This window comes from Bombina bombina, chromosome 12 (genome assembly GCF_027579735.1).
Source record: "Bombina bombina isolate aBomBom1 chromosome 12, aBomBom1.pri, whole genome shotgun sequence".
Lineage (NCBI taxonomy): Eukaryota > Metazoa > Chordata > Amphibia > Anura > Bombinatoridae > Bombina > Bombina bombina.
The window spans coordinates 142161670-142178111 of NC_069510.1; the positions used below are offsets into that span (position 1 = coordinate 142161670).

Genomic DNA, 16442 nt, shown 5'->3' on the forward strand with positions numbered 1-16442 from the left:
CTTCGATCTTAGACATCCTAAACCACCTGAGTACAAAAAGGGTGACAAAGTTTGGCTGTTGACTAAAAATCTGCGGTTGAATGCTCCAAGTAAAAAAATGACTTCCTTATTCATTGGACCCTATCAGATTATTCGGATAATAAATAATAATGCTGTCACCTTGGACCTACCAAAAGATTTTCGGATTCATCCAACGTTCCACGTCTCCTTGTTGAAACCCTATACTCCCATCAGGGGTGATCCATTACCTATCAAACATTCGATTATTACTGATCAACTTGATTATGAGGTTGCTGACATCTTGGACTCAAGGAAACGTGGCAGGCTTATTGAGTACTTGGTACATTAAAAACATAATTTATGCTTACCTGATAAATTTATTTCTCTTGTGGTGTATCCAGTCCACGGATCATCCATTACTTGTGGGATATTCTCCTTCCCAACAGGAAGTTGCAAGAGGATCACCCACAGCAGAGCTGCTACATAGCTCCTCCCCCAACTGCCATATCCAGTCATTCGACCGAAACAAGCCGAGAAAGGAGAAACCATAGGGTGCAGTGGTGACTGTAGTTTAAATTAAAATTTAGACCTGCCTTAAAAAGACAGGGCGGGCCGTGGAATGGATACACCACAAGAGAAATAAATTCATCAGGTAAGCATAAATTATGTTTTCTCTTGTAAGGTGTATCCAGTCCACGGATCATCCATTACTTGTGGGATACCAATACCAAAGCTAAAGTACACGGATGAAGGGAGGGACAAGGCAGGCTTAAATGGAAGGAACCACAGCCTGTAGAACCTTTCTCCCAAAAATAGCCTCTGAAGAAGCAAAAGTATCAAATTTGTAAAATTTTGAAAAGGTATGAAGTGAAGACCAAGTCGCCGCCTTGCAAATCTGTTCAACAGAAGCCTCATTTTTAAAGGCCCAGGTGGAAGCCACAGCTCTAGTAGAATGAGCTGTAATCCTTTCAGGGGGCTGCTGTCCAGCAGTCTCATAGGCTAAGCGTATTACGCTTCGAAGCCAAAAAGAAAGAGAGGTTGCCGAAGCTTTTTGACCTCTCCTCTGTCCAGAGTAAACAACAAACAGTGTAGATGTTTGGCGAAAATCTTTAGTAGCTTGTAAGTAAAACTTTAAAGCACGGACCACGTTCAGATTATGTAAAAGGCGTTCCTTCTTTGAAGAAGGATTAGGACACAATGATGGAACAACAATCTCTTGATTGATATTATTGTTAGAAACTACCTTAGGTAAAAACCCAGGTTTTGTACGCAGAACTACTTTATCTGAATGGAAAATCAGATAAGGAGAATCACATTGTAAGGCAGATAACTCAGAGACTCTCCGAGCCGAGGAAATAGCCATCAAAAACAGAACTTTCCAAGATAAAAGTTTGATATCAATGGAATGAAGAGGTTCAAACGGAACCCCTTGAAGAACTTTAAGAACCAAGTTTAAGCTCCATGGGGGAGCAACAGGTTTAAACACAGGCTTAATTCTAACCAAAGCCTGACAAAAAGCTTGAACGTCTGGAACTTCTGCCAGACGCTTGTGCAAAAGAATAGACAGAGCAGAAATCGGTCCCTTTAAAGAACTAGCTGATAATCCTTTTTCCAAACCCTCTTGGAGAAACGACAATATCCTAGGAATCCTAACCTTACTCCATGAGTAATTCTTGGATTCACACCAATAAAGGTATTTATGCCATATCTTATGGTAGATTTTCCTGGTGACAGGCTTTCGTGCCTGTATAAGGGTATCAATGACTGACTCGGAGAAGCCACGCTTTGATAAAATCAAGCGTTCAATCTCCATGCAGTCAGTCTCAGAGTAATTAGATTTGGATGATTGAAAGGACGTTGTAGTAGAAGGTCTTGTCTCAGAGGCAGGGTCCATGGTGGAAAGGATGACATGTCCACTAGGTCTGCATACCAGGTCCTGCGTGGCCACGCAGGTGCTATCAAGATCACCGATGCTCTCTCCTGTTTGATTTTGGCAATCAGTCGAGGGAGCAGAGGAAACGGTGGAAACACATAAGCCAGGTTGAAGAACCAAGGCGCTGTCAGAGCATCTATCAGCACCGCTCCCGGGTCCCTGGACCTGGATCCGTAACAAGGAAGCTTGGCGTTCTGGCGAGACGCCATGAGATCCAGATCTGGTTTGCCCCAACGATGAATCAGTTGAGCAAAGACCTCCGGATGAAGTTCCAACTCCCACGGATGAAAAGTCTGGCGACTTAGAAAATCCGCCTCCCAGTTCTCTACACCTGGGATATGGATTGCTGATAGGTGGCAAGAGTGAGTCTCTGCCCAGCGAATTATCTTGGAGACTTCTAACATCGCTAGGGAACTCCTGGTTCCCCCTTGATGGTTGATGTAAGCCACAGTCGTGATGTTGTCCGACTGAAATCTGATGAACCTCAGGGTTGCTAACTGAGGCCAAGCTAGAAGAGCATTGAATATTGCTCTTAACTCCAGAATATTTATTGGGAGGAGTTTCTCCTCCTGAGTCCACGATCCCTGAGCCTTCAGGGAATTCCAGACTGCACCCCAACCTAGAAGGCTGGCATCTGTTGTTACAATTGTCCAATCTGGCCTGCGAAAGGTCATACCTTTGGACAGATGGACCCGAGATAGCCACCAGAGAAGAGAATATCTGGTCTCTTGATCCAGATTTAGCAGAGGGGACAAATCTGTGTAATCCTCATTCCACTGACTGAGCATGCATAGTTGCAGCGGTCTGAGATGTAGGCGCGCAAATGGCACTATGTCCATCGCCGCAACCATCAAGCCGATTACTTCCATACACTGAGCCACCGAAGGGCGCAGAATAGAATGAAGAACACGGCAAGATTTTAGAAGCTTTGATAACCTGGATTCTGTCAGATAAATCTTCATTTTTACAGAATCTATCAGAGTCCCTAGGAAGGAGACTCTTGTGAGTGGGGATAGAGAACTCTTTTCCTCGTTCACCTTCCACCCATGTGACCTGAGAAATGCCAGAACTATGTCCGTATGTGACTTGGCAATCTGAAAGCTTGACGCCTGTATCAGGATGTCGTCCAGATAAGGGGCCACTGATATACCTTGCGGTCTTAGGACCGCCAGAAGCGACCCCAGAACCTTTGTAAAGATTCTTGGAGATGTAGCTAACCCGAAGGGAAGAGCCACAAATTGGTAATGCCTGTCCAGAAAGGCAAACCTTAGGAACCGATGATTATCTTTGTGAATCGGTATGTGAAGGTAAGCATCCTTCAAATCCACTGTGGTCATGTACTGACCCTCCTGGATCATAGGTAGGATGGTCCGAATAGTTTTCATTTTGAACGATGGAACTCTGAGGAATTTGTTTAAGATCTTTAGATCCAAAATGGGTCTGAAGGTTCCCTCTTTTTTGGGAACCACAAACAGATTTGAATAAAAACCCTGTCCCTGTTCCGACTGTGGAACTGAACAGATCACTCCCATAACTAGGAGGTCTTGCACACAGCGTAAGAATGCCTCTTTCTTTATCTGGTTTACAGATAATCTCGAAAAGTGAAATCTTCCTTGAGGAGGGGAAGCTTTGAATCCAGAAGATATCCCTGAGATATGATCTCCAACACCCAGGGATCCTGAACATCTCTTGCCCACGCCTGGGCGAAGAGAGAAAGTCTGCCCCCTACTAGATCCGTTACCGGATAGGGGGCCGTTCCTTCATGCTGTCTTAGAGGCAGCAGCAGGCTTTCTGGCCTGCTTGCCTTTGTTCCAGGACTGATTAGGTTTCCAGCCCGGCTTGGATTGAGCAAAAGTTCCCTCTTGTCTTGTAGCAGAGGAAGTTGATGCTGCACCTGCCTTGAAGCTTCGAAAGGCACGAAAATTAGACTGTTTGGCCTTTGATTTGGCCCTGTCTTGAGGAAGGGTATGACCCTTACCTCCAGTAATGTCAGCAATAATTTCCTTCAAACCAGGCCAGAATAGGGTCTGCCCCTTGAAGGGAATGTTAAGTAATTTAGACTTTGAAGTCACATCAGCTGACCAAGATTTAAGCCATAGCGCCCTACACGCATGGATGGCGAATCCAGAATTCTTAGCCGTTATTTTAGTCAAATGAACAATGGCGTCAGAAACAAAAGAATTAGCTAGCTTAAGTGTTCTAAGCTTGTTAAGTATTTCAGTCAATGGAGTAGCTGTCTGAAAGGCCTCTTCCAGAGACTCAAACCAGAACGCCGCAGCAGCAGTGACAGGCGCAATGCATGCAAGGGGCTGCAGGATAAAACCTTGTTGAATAAACATTTTCTTAAGGTAACCTTCTAATTTGTTATCCATTGGATCTGAAAAAGCACAACTGTCCTTGACAGGGATAGTGGTACGCTTTGCTAAAGTAGAAACTGCTCCCTCCACCTTAGGGACCGTCTGCCATAAGTCCTGTGTGGTGGCGTCTATTGGAAACATTTTTCTAAAAATAGAAGGGGGGGGGGGAAACGGCACACCGGGTCTATCCCACTCCTTATTAATGATTTCTGTAAACCTTTTAGGTATTGGAAAAACATCAGTACACACCGGCACTGCATAGTATTTATCCAGTCTACACAATTTCTCTGGTACTGCAATTGTGTCACAGTCATTCAGAGCAGCTAACACCTCCCCAAGCAATACACGGAGGTTCTCAAGCTTAAATTTAAAAGTAGAAATATCTGAATCAGGTTTCCCCGAATCAGAAATGTCACCCACAGACTGAAGCTCTCCTTCCTCAGCTTCTGCATATTGTGACGCAGTATTAGACATGGGCCTTAAGGCATCTGCGCGCTCTGTACTACGTCTAACCCCAGAGCTATCGCGCTTTCCTCTGAATTCAGGCCGTCTGGCTAATACCGCTGACAGGGTATTATCCATGATTGCCGCCATGTCCTGCAAAGTAATCGCTATGGGCGTCTTTGATGTACTTGGCGCCATTTTAGCGTGAGTCCCTTGAGCGGGAGTCAAAGGCTCTGACACGTGGGGAGAGTTAGTCAGCATAACTTCCCCCTCGCCAGAATCCTCTGGTGATAAATTTTTTAAAGCTAAAAACTGATCTTTATTGTTTAAAGTGAAATCAATACATTTAGAACACATTCTCATATGGGGTTCCACCATGGCTTTTAAACATAATGAACAAGGAGTTTCCTCTATGTCAGATATGTTTATACAGACTAGCAATGAGACTAGCAAGCTTGGAAAACACTTTACATCAAGTTAAACAAGCAATATAAAATACGTTACTGTGCCTTTAAGGGAAACAAATTTTGCTAAAATTTGAAATAACAGTGAAAAAAGGCAGTTAAACTAACGAAATTTTTACAGTGTATGTACCAAGTTAGCAGAGCATTGCACCCACTTGCAAATGGATGATTAACCCCTTAATACAAAAAACGGATTAACAAATTGAAAAAAACGTTTTTTAAACAGTCACAACAACTGCCACAGCTCCACTGTGGCTTTACCTTCCTCAATATATGACTTTTGAAGCCTTTAGAGCCCTTCAGAGATGTCCTAAAGCATGCAGGGGACTGCTGAGGGAAGCTTAATGTCTCTGTCTGTAATTTTAACTGCGCAAAAAAAGCGCTAAAATAGGCCCCTCCCACTCATATTACAACAGTGGAAAGCCTCAGAAAACTGTTTCTAGGCAAAAATCAGCCAGCCATGTGGAAAAAACTAGGCCCCAATAAGTTTTATCACCAAAGCATATATAAAAACGATTAAACATGCCAGCAAACGTTTTATATTGCCCATTAATCAGAATATATACCTCTGATAGCAAGCCTGATACTAGTCGCTATTAAATCACTGTATTTAGGCTTAACTTACATTAATCCGGTATCAGCAGCTTTTTTCTAGCAAATTCCATCCCTAGAAAAACTTAAACTGCACATACCTTATTGCAGGGTAACCTGCACGCCATTCTCCCTCTGAAGTTACCTCACTCCTCAGACATATGTGAGAACAGCAGTGGATCTTAGTTACTTCTGCTAAGATCATAGAAAAACGCAGGCAGATTCTTCTTCTAAATGCTGCCTGAGATAAAATAGTACAACTCCGGTACCATTTAAAAACAATAAACTTTTGATTGAAGAAAAAACTAACTATATTACACCCCTTTCCTCTTACTACCTCCAGCTATGTTGAGAGTTTGCAAGAGAATGACTGGATATGGCAGTTGGGGGAGGAGCTATGTAGCAGCTCTGCTGTGGGTGATCCTCTTGCAACTTCCTGTTGGGAAGGAGAATATCCCACAAGTAATGGATGATCCGTGGACTGGATACACCTTACAAGAGAAAAGGTTACTCACATGACGAGGACTCTTGGGAACCCTCTACGAATTTGTCTGCCGACCGTTTAGTTGCTTCATTTCATAAAAGACACCCTGATAGACCCTCTCCTTGAAACCCGGTGGGTTTCCTTTTGTGTGGGGGTACTGTCATGCATACACCTTTAAGGAGATTGATCACCTGGTTAACATCCTGCCTATAAAGTCTCACCTTTCCCCTAACGGTTTGCTTGGTAATTTGAATCCTTGCTAGGTATCACTAGCTGCTCTCTTGCCCAGCCGTTGCTGAATTTGAGGAATATCCTTTGTGATTCTGCTCTCCTGACTTTCAGAATCTTATAACACACTCGTATATTGTGTGTATATCATTGGGACTTCCACTCAGAATCGCTAACAAAAACAAGCTATATATTTATACAAATATTGTCCTAACAACCTTTTTGGAATCATTGTAATCTTTGTTGCTCTGATTACCTGCTTAGCGTCATATTGAGCTAACCCCCTGGTTCAACTCACTCGGCTCCAGTTTGCCGCTACCACAGCTGTTCACTCTCACTGTTCTCTTTCATTGATAGCCGGAACTACTTCCTGTGTTTGCGGTCACGCCGTCCACTCTAGTCAGTCTCTCTCTAACCAGCACAGGAGCATAACGTACTCCTAATTCCTCCTGGATCCGGACCAAGTCTCCAAGTAAGCAATTACTAGTAATCGTAAGTACCGGTCTTACAAATAAATCCTCACAGCTCTGGAAATGTAAATAACATTTGGTCTTTAGTTTATTTGTGTACACATTTGGTATTACCTGGAATAGCGATCCTTCCACTTGTTCAATATAGTAAATTGGTGTATCTTTCTTTTTGTAACAATTGTTGCTATTAACTAGTGTGTTGCCATAAGTGATTGTTCACCTTGTTCATATAAACACTTCTATAACACTGTTTATATAGTAACTGCTTGCTTCACAATCTGATTTATTTAAGTTATATTTCAGAGTTGAATTAAGCTACAAAAACATATTTTGAAAATATAATAATTTTAGGTTGATTATGTTTCCTTGTATCTTTCTGCAAAAATAGATCCAACATTGCTACTTAGCATTACAGGAGCGGATAAACACTTTCCTGACCTGCGACTCTAGGAATGAGACACACAGAGTATCACATGACACATCTTTCAGAGGTACTAGGATATGTTTCTTAGATAGCATAACTATGAACTTAAGTGTCGTGACCGGAGTTGACAGAGGATACTATTACCCGCTAACATAGACCAAAATTATGCAGGAGCGTTCTAAGCACAGTGCAAACAATGGGCATTGAAAAACAGTGGGAGGCTCAAAACAACAAAAACAACAACAATAATAATAAAAGTAATATACCCCACCAAGATCCTATATGTAACATGAAGTGACATTCCCACATATGGCACATACTATTTATACTAAGGGTATCTGCAATAAATTAAATTACACATTTGGCATTTAAACTGATGAGTCACTTAGCTGGGGAGAATATGGGTGATATTAGTCCCTTATCGTGAAGTTAGATATTAAAAAGGTAACTACGAAAACGTGAGGTGATTGTTGAACTGTAGAAACATTCATAGTTCAATAGTAGAATTGCAGGATTAGTAAGTCTTGTAGTGCTGTAATGGACAATGGGGTATAGGAACCCAAAAACTCTCAGTTTGGCTTAGTTTCAGCTCAGACGCATGATCCGTATGCCCATGCAGAGTTCCTAGTGCCTGGAGTCCAACTCACCCCACTCCAACTTTGAAATGACAACCAGAGGGAATCGGGGCCACCCGAGGTGACAGCTGACTTTGCAGTGGTGAGTAGGAGCCTCCATATGCTGCGGATACCATTGACAGGGACAGAGGCATCTGAGGAGGTGGTGCAGCGCCATCTTGCACTAAGATAGATCCCATGTGGGCTGCGGCTGTCTCCTTCTCCGCAATTGACTCTCTGTAGATTTGAGGATTCGTGAGACGAGGCTGTTGGTCCAAGTAAGTGTACGTGGGCAGTGGGGAGTTTCGCGGCATAAAAATTACTCCTAAGTCAGAGGCACCTACCTCCCCTTTGTTCGTGAGGATGAGTTCTGCCCCAGGCCAGGCTGCTAAAGAGTTTCTTGCGGCCGTTACCTCTAGATCTCCATTATTGACCATCGGCATACTGTTTTTATAGGTTCCGGTGCTATGATGAGTTGTAAGTGGATTCATATGTTCACCATATTCGGAGGGTTCGGTGTCCCTTAACCATTCTATAGCCACTGGGTCCGGCTTAGTTTCGTATGACCATGCTGCCTCCATCTTCTCTGTCAGCTGTAGAAAATGGTCAGTTAAGAGATTGCATATCTCCTTAATTATAATAGCTGCGTCGGATTCCATGCTGTTTTAATCAGCAAATGTCAGCAAAGTGTATGCAGCTTATGTCTAAAACTGCTATGCAGTCGGCACCCAAGGATACCGGCTGGGGGGTTGTTATGGAGGCTGTGACCTCAAGATAGTCTCCAGAATATTAGGGCTGCAGAGTAGTGTTATATATAGCTCAATTAATGCAGAATTCCTTCCCAAACTAGAATGTGAAGGTTTGAATACGTATTAAGTCCATATATCAAAGATTTTGGTAAAAAGATCCTGTAGAGAGGAGAAGCTCAAAATATTTTGACCTAAGATGGCCGCTGCCCGGAAGTTCCCCCCAGGATATAGCTTTTTAAACCTTAAAGAAAGGTAAAAAGAAGCACTAAGTTTAGATTCCTTGCTAAAGATATGATAAATAGCATCTGGAAAAGCATCGAAGAAAAACTTCAAGAGCTACCTCAGAAGCTTAAAAAAACTGAATTCAAATATTTGCTATTCTTGTTATCAAGAGGACTAGATTCCTCAATACTCAAAGTAAACAATACTTAATAAAGAATTAATACATTCAATTTGAAAAGTTTGATTTATCAAAATTAATCAGCAGAAATATTACAGTATGCTGTTGATACTTTATAGGTATATTTAGTATAAGTTAGGAAAGATTCTTTACATTAATTTGAAGGCGAAATAGCAGTCATAGGGGTATATTTATGATAGTGCGGACGGACATGATACGATGTAGTGTATCATGCCCGCCCCCTGCAGATTTGCGGCCAATTGGCCTCTAGCAGGGTGTGTCAATCAACCCGATCGTATTCGATCGGGTTGATTTATGTCCGCCGCCTCAGAGCAGGCAAATATATGCAATATATATTAAAACTTTAAAATATAAAGTGCCAAACATAGCTGAGAGTGTCTTAAAAAAAGATATATACTTACCTGAAGACACCCATCCACATATAGCAGACAGCCAAACCAGTACTGAAAAATATCAGCAGAAGTAATGGTATAAGAGTATAAAGTCGATCTGAAAAGGGAAGCAGGGGATAAATCCCTGCAACCGATAACAGAGAGCCTTTGAATAGATTTCCCATGGGTGAAACCATAAAATCAACAGGCAATACTCCTTTCACATCCCTCTGACAAACACTGTACTCTGAGAGGAATTGGGCTTCAAAATGCTTAGAAGCGCCTTTCACAGAAGAAATCAAGCATGACTTGCTTCACCATCCTCCACCGAAGGCAAAGTTTGTAAAACTAAGGTGTGAGTGAGGTGGGAGGTGTATTTATAGGCATTTTGAGGTTTGGGAAACTTTGCCCCCTCCTGGTAGGAATGTATATCCCATACGTCACTAGCTCATGGACTCTTGCCAGTTACATGAAAGAAAATTAAATGAGGGTAAAAAAAGAGTGAATAGGAGGGGGATGGAGAAATAAGTGAAAAGGTAACAACCCACCACCATGCCTCCTTATAAAAGGAATAAGATGTGGAACGTAGTAACTGATATTAACAACAAAAATCTCCCAAAAAAGCCTATTACATTTCTGAAACTAGCAGCTACATTTGCAAAACACCAGACTTCTAATAAGCAAATATCTTAAATTTGGGACAATGACTGGTTCAGACATGCTGCATCAATAAAATGACACTTTACTCCCCTAATATATCAATGAGGTTGAAATTTATTGCAAATCATATAAGCCTGATTTCAAGGAAGCTAAATCTTACTTCTGTATGACTCCATCACCACAGTAGCCGCTGCCGTGTTGATAGAATAGCTCTGGAGATGGTTCACTTTCTCTGCTTCCAGCCAATGTCACAATCTGGTACTTGTAAATATTACCAGGCTTCACATTCCTGAAACACAAATACACCAGAATTCAGTATGAAATTCTGCTACTTAGAAGGAATACATCATTGAAAGAACAAAAGCATGCAAGATATAAACAGCTAAATCAGCTGAATAAGGTATTGCCGAACACTCAGCGATCAGTCTAACAATCTCGTATTAGCCCCCTATCCACAAATGTGTCCAGCTCTATTCTATACAAAAGCACCAGCAAAACTCAGACAAGCTTTCTAAACCCAAAGACCAGCATGCACGCTCTTATCTAGTTTATCTTACCCTCCAAACTTTGAAAAGAAAAAAAAAAAACAGAACAATCAAGGCACAACCCTCCAATTCCACAACAGATTTCACCTTTTTATGTATCAGTGTATTTTTACTGCCCGACTGTGATCAAACCTGTCTATGTACACCAAGATTAGACACACATGCAATCCTAAAAAACACCTACCAACAACCACTTAGAAACAAACTCTACTGTTTACCTTTAGATCATATATAACCATACTCCCCTTGAACATCTACTTGTTTCCCCAGATTATAGTAATCTATACCCAGGACTCATTATTTATCTTCTGTAAAACATCAAGCCTACTCTGATAAAATGTATGTTCAAAAGAGTCATTTGACTCTTACCACTTCTTTACACCTAAATGGACTAGCTCCATCTTGCAGCCTCTCCATACGGGCTGCAATCGGCTTTGCAATAGATACTCGAAAGACTTACATAATTTATGATATGGAGCTACACAGATGCATTGTTAAAGGGACAGTCTAGTCAAAATTAAACTTTCATGATTCAGATAGGGCGTGTCATTTTAAACAACTTTCCAATTTACTTCTATTATCTAATTTGCTCAATTCGTTAGATATCCTTTGGTAAAGAAATAGCAATGCACATGTCTGAGCCAATCACACGAGGCCTCTATGTGCAGCAACCAATCAGCAGCTACTGAGCATATCTAGATATGCTTTTCAGCAAGTGATATCAAGAGAATGAAGCAAATTAGATAATAGAAGTAAATTAGAAAGTTGTTTAAAATGACAAGTTCTTTCTAAATCATGAAAGAAAAAATGTGGGTTTCATGTCCCTTTAAATGCTAAAAATAAGACCAATATACAAAGGTCAAACAGTCTAACCCAGGGCATACAACTGACTTTCTGCTACAGTTGTGATTTCCACAATGTCCAATGAATTACTGTGATCATGATAATAAAACTAGCAGCATAATATCAAATCATTAAATGGTCACTCCGTTTTCGTGAAAAGAATATACCCCAAAAATGTTATTTGCATTATGTATAAAGGTTAAGGAAATACTTAAGAGAATAATTTTATCTGTATAAATATATGTATATTATTATATACATAACACTGTCTGTTTCAGTGTTATCCACAGAACACTTGTAGCTAAACTTTTAAACAATGGTAACTAGAAATAATTATAAAAATAAAATATTGTAGAGAAGATTATGATATTTACTAGTCTAATTGAGGTAAAAAATGAATTTATAAAATAAGACTGATTGGTAACTTGAGATAATTGGCAAAAAAGATAAGAGAGAAACGTCATCCCCTTCAATTTCAAGCCAGGATTAAACTATTAAAAATTAGAATAAAATTTGAGAACAAATTATTTTTTCCTTCTATAAAAAGTATTCATCTCCTGCATCTTCCAAACCCTAGGCATTCTGTAATAGGAAGGTGGCACAAGTTTAATCTGCTAAAAATATCCTAATATTTATAACTTTCATGAAAGAACTGAAAGAGAAAATTATTAAAGATTAGATTCCTGAAAGATTGAACAGAGTGTCTCTGATGGAGAGTTGTACATAATTTAAATTGCACAGAGACTGCACTAAACTAACAGCCATGCAGCAAACATGCCGCGGCATGCCTGGGAGACAAGGCAAACTGTGCCAAGAGGCCTGTAATCCCTGTGGCTGTGTTATGCTTGCCAGATCACAAAGGGCCAGAAAATATATAGAATCCATCTGGTAGAATAAGAACACTCTGTTTTTATTGTGAATTTGTGTAAAAAACATGTGCTCTTGGTCTTTTTTAAACATGAAGCAGAATCTGTCTGGATATTTAAAAACAAAACAATTAGTTTACTGGGCTTCTTAATTTCCAAAACATATTAGAAAATCAAAGTTTTTCTGTTTGTTTTTTTAAATTCAGAAACCACTTTCACTCAAAGAAAGGTTGAAATGTATCACTATGAATTGTGCTGATGGGGAGGTTATTCCTCGTGTTCTCCCCCCCCCCACACACACGTTATTTCTGTCTATATTTACAGTTATCTATATTTCTATTTCTATAAAATATATATTACTAATTTTAAAAGGATAATAATAAAAGGGTTGCATGCTCTGGACATTTGCCTCAGTTTGCTTTCATATGTTTTGTATTAATTTCAGCCTACTTGAGTAGCTCAAGGCAAAATGTTTGCATTGTGTAAATAAGGAAAAGAATCATCATCAATAAAAATGTTCTAACTGCATTAACCCACTGACTGCCAGATAGAGCTGCAAGGACTTGATGAACACAGCATTGCAGCTCTCTCTGGGAACTAAGGGGTTAACACCCTAAAGGCTTTGCATTGCCGTCTGGCAGTGAAATGTTGTAAAGGAGAGTGGAGCTGATTGATAAAAGATTTACTTTTTTAGATTACACATTTGCTTCCTATTCCCTGGAGCGATAAGAGTAGCAGACTTACGCTCTATGCAGTCACACATCCCTGCTGGTAAAAAAAACCATGCTTGGGATACTGTGCTGGGAGCTCTTTCTACCTTCCTTCCAGAAGCTCCTATTACACTCCTGCTTAGGTCAGTTTAGGACATGGTCCAACCCCCTCCCCTCCCTCTACTGCTGCTGTTTATCAGAGGAATTGTTTTTCTGACTTTTTATTAGTAAAAAGTGGATTTTGAGAAAAGTGTACACACAGAAGTTCCCTCCCAATTTAGCAAGCAGAAAAAAAGGACAGAAATACAATTCTAATGTTAATATGTGACTGCAGCTGCTTAAGATGCAATTCTGTCTGTATAGTTAGGGGATGGCAGGTGCAGACAACAGACACGCCTTCCTCTCTCCTAAATTGGTGAGGTCCAAGTGGGGGATGAGGGTCTGGAGGAGGCCCCCAAAGGGATTTTGTGGGCCCCCTGACACCACCACAACAGGGAGGTGGAGTGGAGAGGAAAGGTAAAAGGGAGAAGAGATTTATAGTGAAAACTGACAGGTTAAGAGTCCATGCAAAAGCCAAACGCACACTATAATTTCATCCATTCTTACAAACACATAAAAGTAAAATAGCTTCATTGAAGGGTTAACACTGTGTCTGGAATTCTGTGTCCATAATCTAAGAGGCTAATAATGTGAAATGAAAGACACAAGGGAAATATATTAAAAACATGATTGCATTATATATCTATATCTATCTATCTATCTATCTATATATATATATATATATATATATATATATATATATATATATAAAAATACATATATATGAGAGAGAGAGAGAGAGAGAGAGAGATAGAGAGAGAGATAGAGAGAGAGATAGAGAGAGAGATAGAGAGAGAGAATGATCTCAATCTTGCACTATAAATTTCTTGTCTTCCTTAATATTCACATTATAAAGTGATTTATTATTAGTGATGGCTTTAATATTGAATGATTATGAGACCAGGACATTTTGCATTGATATCTTCAGAAAAGAAGGGGAGAAAAAGCTTATATAAGAAAGATTTTCTATATGCAACATAGGTACTATCCATATTTTTATAAAGTACTAATATGTGATGATGGAGTCTTATAAGTATCCTCTGGTCAATGCCCTCAAATCTACCCATGTCTATAATCTGCCCTCCAAGGCAGAGAAAGCACCCAAACAAAAGAAAGCATCAGTATGTTTAATAAACAACACACTTAAGTGCAGTCTGAAATATAAAAACATTGTAGTACAACCGGGTTACACGTACAGCCTGCTTCTATAGCATACACACAATATATAGCTCATTTCTGTAATATCTACACAGAAGACAGTGTACTGAAACCTCAAAAAATTTGAATATCGTGCAAAAGATCATTTATTTCACTAATGCAATTTAAAAGGTGAAACTAATATATGAGATAGACTTGGGCTCCTTTTGCAGCAATTACGGCCTCAATGCGGCATGGCATGGAAGCTATCAGCCTGTGGCACTGCTGAGGTGTTATGGAAGACCAGGATGTTTCAATAGCGGCCTTCAGCTCTTCTGCATTGTTCGGTCTCATGTCTCTCATCTTTCTCTTGGCAATGCCCCATAGATTCTCTATGGGGTTAAGGTCAGGCGAGTTTGCTGGCCAATCAAGCACAGTAATCCCACGGTCATTGAACCAGGTTTTGCAGCTTTTGGCAGTGTGGGCAGGTGCCAAGTGCTGCTGGAAAATGAAGTCAGCATCCCCATAGAGCTCGTCTGCGGAAAGAAGCATGAAGTGCTCCAAAATCTCCTGGTAGACGGCTGCGTTGACCCTGGACTTAATGAAGCACAGTGGACCAACACCAGCAGATGACATGGCTCCCCAAATCAACACAGACTGTGGAAACTTCACACTGGACTTCAAGCATCTTGCAGTGTGTGCCTCTCCATTCTTCCTCCATACTCTGGGTCCTTGGTTTCCAAATGAGATGCAAAATTTGCTCTCATCAGAAAAGAGGACTTTGGACCACTGAGCAACAGGCCAGGTCTGTTTTTCTTTAGCCCAGGTAAGACGCCTCTGACGTTGTTTGTTGTTCAGGAGTGGCTTGACAAGAGGAATAAGACACTTGAAGCCCATGTCCAGGATCCGTCTGCGTGTGGTGGCTCTTGATGCACTGACTCCAGCCTCAGTCCACTCCTTGTTAAAGTCCCCAACACTTTTGAATGGCCTTTTCCTGACAATCCTCTCCAGGCTGCGGTCATCCCTGCTGCTTGTGCATCTTTTTCTTCCACACTTTTCCCTTCCACATAACTTTCTATTAATGTGCTTTGATACAGCACTTTGGGAACATTCAACTTCTTTTGCAATTACCTTTTGAGGCTTTCCCCCCTTATGGAGGGCGTCAATGATGGTTTTCTGCACAACTGTCAGGTCAGCAGTCTTTCCCATGATTGTGATTCCTACTGAACCAGACTGAGAGACCATTTAAAGTCTCTGGAACCCTTTGCAGGTGTTATGGCTTAATTAGCTGATTAGAGTGGGACACTTTGAGCCTAGAATATTGCACCTTTTCACAATATTCTAATTTTCTGAAATTGTGGATTTGGGGTTTTCATGAGCTGTAAGCCATAATCATCACAATTATGACAAATCACGGCTTGAACTATCTTGCTTTGCATTTAATGAATCTATCTCATATATTAGTTTCACCTTTTAAGTTGCATTAGTGAAACAAATGAACTTTTGTACAATATTCTAATTTTTTCGAGTTTTACCTGCATATAACCATATTGTAGCATGAACTAGTACCCCTTACAGCAAGCTTCTATAATAAACATGATATAGTCCATTTCAATCGTTCACAGAGCACAAAGCCTATTTGTATAACATTCACAAAGCATGTTTCTGAAATATCCACACAGTATACAACCTGTTACTATAACAATCAAATAGTATACAGGATGCATCTAAGCATTTACAGAGCAAACATTTATATTGTGTATCTTTTATACAGATTACATTCCCTATATACAGCCTGTTAAAATCAATTTCAGTAACATCACTATGGCATACAGGCAAAATCTAAAACAATCATGCAGTGTACATCACACTTTAAACACAGAGCGCATGCTGCATCTAAACTATTCACCAAGCTTACAATTTGTTTAAATCGTGTTTAAGTCTGATCTAGTTTTATCTCATGATATCATTACATGTACAGCCTGCTTCATCACCACTAAACACAAAAGCACGCTTTTCACAGCAACATCAA

The 16442-nt window shown here is 40.4% G+C and overlaps 1 protein-coding gene across 1 annotated transcript in view; it reads right to left on the minus strand.

Moving 5' to 3' along the window:
* The window catches only part of PAPPA (pappalysin 1), a 1503354-nt gene that overhangs the window by 884853 nt on the left and 602059 nt on the right, over nucleotides 1-16442 (minus strand). Inside the window, exon 8 of the mRNA XM_053695762.1 lies at nucleotides 10371-10499. Coding sequence (XP_053551737.1) covers nucleotides 10371-10499 — 129 coding nt within the window. The remainder of the gene's footprint in view (nucleotides 1-10370; nucleotides 10500-16442) is intronic.